General features: G+C 34.0%; 1 protein-coding gene across 1 annotated transcript; it reads right to left on the reverse strand.

Annotated features, from left to right (window-relative positions):
* Window positions 1-368: 368 nt before the first annotated feature.
* LOC134266678 (uncharacterized) lies at window positions 369-3,705 on the reverse strand. Its single transcript, XM_062748894.1, has 3 exons — window positions 3,694-3,705; window positions 3,291-3,398; window positions 369-2,469 (listed from the first exon to the last, which is right to left on the reverse strand). Exons 1-3 carry the CDS (start codon window positions 3,703-3,705, stop codon window positions 1,315-1,317), a joined length of 1,275 nt encoding a protein of 424 aa, XP_062604878.1. The 3' UTR covers window positions 369-1,314.
* Between the last annotated feature and the right edge of the window lie 763 nt (window positions 3,706-4,468).

The following is a 4,468-nucleotide window of genomic DNA, read 5'->3' on the forward strand; positions in this document are numbered from 1 at the left end:
ACTGTGAGCAAATAATACCCCAAAGGTCTTAATTTGGACAATTCAAATTCCCTATTGTGGCCCCGCCCAACCCCCGTAGATCATAATTTGAAAAATTTAGAATCTACACTACCCCAGGATGCTACCACATAAGTTTCAGCTTTTCTGGTCCAGTGGTTCTTTAGAAGAATTTTTTTAAAGATTTTTCCCAATATATATATTTCTGTGTAAAAAAAATTTGATTCCCTATTGTGGCCCCACCCAATCCCTTTGGGTCATTATTTGAACAATTTAGAATCTACACTACCCCAAGATGCTTATAGTTTCAGCTGTTCTGACCCAGTGGTTCTTGAGAAGAAGATGATCCCACCCTATTTTTGTCTTTTTTTTGATTATCACCCCTTGTGATGGGACTTGGCCCTTTATTTTAACAATTTTTGGTGTTTTGTACCAAGTTTGATTAAAATTGGCCCAATGGTTCTTAAGAAGAAGTCAAAAATGTGAAAAGTTTACAGACAGACAGCTAGACAGCTGGACGGATGACAGACGAAATGTGATCAGAAAAACTCACTTCAGCCTTCAGCTCAGGTGAGCTAAAAGTTTGTTTAATCTCATTTTTCTCATCATAAGGCAATCTTCTTATTCTTGAGAGTTTAGAAAGAATATAAAATGTTCACAAAAAGTTAATTTCCATGAAAATTTTGATCTGTGCTTACATAACAGATTTATTCAAGTGTTGTAAGCTGTTTCATATACAAGGTAAAGAACAGATTTCAAAGTGCACTTTTATACAAAAATATACAACATTTTTCTCATAACAGTTCAGATTTCAAGGTCAACTTTTATACATGAATACATATGTAATCTCAATAATTTGGGCTAAAATAATTTTTAGAGGAAAACAAGAGATGTTTGTAAAACACTTATGCCCCCCTCCCCACCCCAAATTAGAATTTTTCCAAGTCCAGAGGGGCATAACTCTGTCAAAAATGTTGCAATCTTACCCAAAACAGAACTTTGCTTACATATTCAACTGATTAATCTGTATACTAAATTTCATTTCAGTATGTGCAACCACTGCAAAGGAAATGAACGGAAACTGCAAATAATTGGAATTTTTTAAAGCCCAAGGGGCATAACTCAGTCAAAAATGGTGCGATATTATACAAAACAGAACTTGACCCAGATATTCATTTGAAAAATCTGTATACCAAATTTCATTTCATTATGTGCAACCTCTATGAAGAAAATGAATGGAAATTATTAACAGACCGACAGATCGAACGACAGACAGCAGCAAAGCAGTATGCCCTCCCTTCTTCGAAGGGGGCATAATTATATCTTCAAAATATTCTCTGCACGTTTTCTTTCAAACAATACCCTTTCCTCCGGGGACATAACTGGCCTACGGTCTAATTTAAACAATTTTTCTAGGTCGCATGGAAGTCTCTCATTCCAGTCCTTAGCTAGAAGAGGAAACAGATGTCTTACTTTGACACAAGAATCCCCCTCATCAAACCCCTCCTTGGCCATAGTTGGCCAGTATTCATCCTCCTCAGTGACTTGGCAATGTTCCAATTCAAACAAATTAATTGCCACTGGACGTGAAGCGTCTGGTCTGAGGATGTGTTGCCCATCCCCCGGAGTGAAGCGCAAAAGGAACCTTGTATGGAGGATAAATTTGTCCAATTCCTTATTTCCTAGGCATTCTCTGAAATCCTTTATACTGTTCCGTCTTTTCTGTGTATACCTCTCAAAAGCTTCCTCCACTTTTCTATCCCGACCAACAAAAATATCTTCCAGAACATCGTTCAGCAGTTTTGGTGTCATGATGTACTCCTTACTAAATCTCTCATACACTTCCTTTCCTTTTTCTTTTAGATCTACACACCTAGAATAGTCTTTTTCAGTTTTTCCTCTTTGGGAAAACAAGTATTCAACCGATCCCTTCCAGATTTTCAGAGAGCTGTCCTCATCAAGCTGATGGTTTCTTCCAAAGATGTTACAGTGCAAGTGGGATGCATCTGCAGTGAAACCAGTTTCAATCAGAATGAACTTAGCATCTTTTACTTGCTGGTGGACCATTTTCTTGATATTTTCAAGATAATGGCTGTTGTAAAGGGTTACATGATCTATGATAAGACAGGCTCTATCAAGAAAGTTTTTGCAGTAGGCACCAAAGGACACTAAGTTCTTATCTCTTTCTTCAATTTTGTTCAAATCAACATAATGAACACTGATATCATTCTCTTTTCTGCACTCCAACACATAGTACATTGCTGAAGATGATATCCCTAGCCCTTCAATTCCACTGAGTAGATTCCAATCATTTTGTATCAATCTCAGATCTCTCATACAATCAACAAAATCCTCATGGAACTTGGTTTTAAGGAGGTATCTTCCCTCTTTGAAGGGAGATAACTTGGCAAAAAAGTTCCCTTCCTCATCATCACTAATGTGTTGTAGCACACTGGCTTCAAATAATGCAGACTAAAATAAAGAGGAAAAAAATACCGTATAAGTAGAATTTTTAGCGAGGATTTAATTTTGGCATTATTAGCGAGGGTGCTGACATCGCTAAAATTGAATATCGCTAAATATTGATTGCATATTATTTGTAATAACTTCTTTAGTAAGCATTTCAAAATCGCTAAAATTACTTCTCGCTAAAAATAAAATACCAGATTTTAGGTAGAAATCGCTAAATTTGCGTCTCGCTAAAATTTCCACTTATACGGTATTCAGCTTCATGTAATACCATGAATAAAACCATAAGGACAAGCTAGGGTAGGAAGACTTGCATGTATGTAATCATGAATTGGGTACAGAAGAGGTGGAGAGACACAGCAAACAGGAATAAATCAAATGTGCATCATATCTTCATTTCCACTCATTAAATTCATACAGAGACACCAAAGGGCCATAATGCTCACCAAAAAAATTATAGCAATTCTATTCTTCTTATGCAAACTCTTTTTCCTACATATTCTTTTTTAAAACTTTTATGGAGCTTTAAGGGTGCAGACTTGCTTACACATGCATCTAAGAATCAAGGATACTATCATACCCTTCAAATAAACCACAAATAGCATCCAGTGTTTTTAGTTATTTAAGACTCAAAATCACCTATGCAAATTGAAAAATAAATCATCATTCACTTTAATCAGCAAATATCGATTAAAATACTTACAAAGATTAGCATTGAAAAGTCTGGGCAATGTCAATCATACATGAGGGAAAATTGTTTCATCCTTTTTTACAATGTAACACTTCTGAATCATTAACCTTTTTTTAAATTTAAAATTAAATACCTCCTTGGTTGCTAGAGATTTTTTGCTAGTTCTCTGTTTTTTACGCTGGTTTTCCTCACATCCTAAACTTTTGTCTTCATCTGACTCTCCAGCTTCTTGCTTCATTGGCTAAAAATACATAAAATGTTGTTACAAGAGGTACGATGGTGAAATGGACAGTTTTGAAAAATTAGAAACTCATATAGAATACAGAATTATTCCTGTAAAAGCAGTGAATATTTTTCCTTGTTACATTTATATCATTTCAGTCTGATTAACTCATTAATCTAAATTTGATTTGATTAATTGTGAATAAGTCATCTTGATTGTGAAAAAATTAAAACATATTTGGCAGTTTTCATTCATTTCTTCAAAATTGTACTCAAAAGAATGGAAGAAATTGTCATTAAACACCATTATTTACCAGCTCTGCCATAATGAAATCCTAAATATGGTCAAATTGTTTCTTGCACACTCCTGAAAAGATAAATTCACATTAGATAAAAACAGCTTCATGTATTTTAATCAAGATTGGCACAGGCATTCTACTTGACAGACCAGCGTGTATAGCCAGAATGGAAGTGTACACAGAGAACAGCAGGGGGTGGGAGGAGGGGTCTTAGGATCATCTCACAAATCAAAATCTTATTAACACATTTCCAAATTACGAGTGATTTAACTATGCAAGTGGGGGTCGGGTGGGGGTGGAAATGTTTTTTTTTTTAACCTTTCACTTAACATTTTCAACTAGGTGCCTGTTGGCAAGGGCACAGAAGCATTTATAACAAATATTTCATTCATATTTTATTCATTTTTTTCCTAAATAAACATTTTGCCATTTAGCTTTTTTTCAGATCTACGGTATCATATACTTTTTCCTTAAGTTCAAAAGCACATTGATGTGAAAACAAAAAGCTATTTGTAAAAAAAAAAAAAAAAAAAAAAAAAAAAACCATCAGATTTTAAATCATATAATAAAAGATCATATCAATGAACAATGTATTTGAATTAAATTTTCAAAAGGTTTTTCTTCCTACATGTTAACTTAAAGTATAAATTTATTAAAGAACAATTACAAATTAATGAATGATCTGGCAATAAAGTACATACAGTATTTCAACTTTTGTTTTACAGTACTTACTGCGAGTGAAAATTTCAATTGAAATTTATAACACAATATAAATCAATTTGGAAAACAT

This window comes from Saccostrea cucullata, unplaced genomic scaffold, assembly GCF_032062105.1.
Source record: "Saccostrea cucullata isolate Sc308-1 unplaced genomic scaffold, CSIRO_AGI_Scuc_v1 ctg10347, whole genome shotgun sequence".
Classification (NCBI taxonomy): Eukaryota; Metazoa; Mollusca; class Bivalvia; order Ostreida; family Ostreidae; genus Saccostrea; species Saccostrea cuccullata.